Source organism: Cyprinodon variegatus, unplaced genomic scaffold (assembly GCF_000732505.1).
Source record: "Cyprinodon variegatus isolate N-32 unplaced genomic scaffold, C_variegatus-1.0 Scaffold126, whole genome shotgun sequence".
NCBI lineage: Eukaryota > Metazoa > Chordata > Actinopteri > Cyprinodontiformes > Cyprinodontidae > Cyprinodon > Cyprinodon variegatus.
Genome location: NW_015150579.1, coordinates 1289762 through 1290870, shown reverse-complemented (window position 1 = coordinate 1290870; position 1109 = coordinate 1289762). Strand labels below are relative to the sequence as shown.

At 36.3% G+C, this 1109-nt stretch overlaps 1 protein-coding gene across 1 annotated transcript in view; it reads left to right on the top strand.

The window, feature by feature from the left end:
- The window catches only part of ccdc40 (coiled-coil domain containing 40), a 15274-nt gene continuing 14165 nt past the window's right edge, over nucleotides 1-1109 (top strand). Inside the window, exons 1-2 of the mRNA XM_015375819.1 lie at nucleotides 1-66; nucleotides 264-327. Coding sequence (XP_015231305.1) covers nucleotides 321-327 — 7 coding nt within the window. The 5' untranslated portion in view covers nucleotides 1-66; nucleotides 264-320. The remainder of the gene's footprint in view (nucleotides 67-263; nucleotides 328-1109) is intronic.

The window sequence follows — 1109 nt, the reverse complement described above, 5'->3', positions numbered from 1 at the left end:
GGAGGTGAAAATCAACATGAGGAAAACCTGCTGAATGAAGATGAGAATGTCCTGCACTCCCATGAGGTTTAGTTTCTATAAGAGAAAATATGTTATTTTATTATTTTTAGTTTTTAATTTCTGCCCTGGTAATCCATTATCTGCCTACTTGGTTGACACCTAATATAGAGTTGGTATTATGATTTTTGTTAAAAAATATATATATTTGTTTCACACATCTTAATGTGAAATTGATCACTGAATTTATATGTTTACTCCCACAGAATCCATCAGCAGAACAGCCAGACAGCCTCTCACCTCCGACAGTCCTTCATTCAAACATGACAGGTGAATACTCCTTTTCATCCTGTTAAACAATAATTCACCCATCTCACAGTATACCCCACATACACTGATTCTCAAATGGCTGTACAGGTACCTCTTGGGGTGCTTGGATTCTTATTGAATAGCACTTAATGCATTAACGCATTAAAATATTTTTTGCCCAGATCATTTAGATTGGAGGTAAAGTTAACTTTAACAGTTAACCCAAAATGATTCACAGTGTAAAACATATTTAGAGTTAAAAGTATTCTTTCCCAAACAAGAACTTGGTTTCAGACGTGAAAGGAGAGACGTCTATCAAAAGATAATTAAATGTGTTTCCTGGATGGGGCCGCCTTTTAGATCTCTGCTTCTGTCTCCTTGAACCCCAGTCGGCCTCGGCAGATGGTCGCTCACACTGAGCCTGGTTCTGCTGGAGGTTTCTTCCTGTTAAAAGGGAGTTTTTCCTCTCCACTGTCGCTACAAGCATGCTTAGTGTGAGGGATTGCATTCGAATAAAGTGCCTTGAGATGACATGTGTTGTGAATTGGTGCTATATAAATAAACTGAATTGAACTGAATTGTGTAAAGAGTGGTGGACAATCAAATACCAACAAAAACAGGGTCAGTGTCACCGATTTTGATACTGATACTGTTCTACATTTAGCCTTGATGTATCATGTAACTGTTGACCTTTAGATGTTTTTTGGGTATTTTTAATTTATTATTACAATTGAACAAGCAATTGAGCATTAACAAAACAAAGTTTCAAAGCAATTTAAAACAATACCTTAAGACAATAAAAC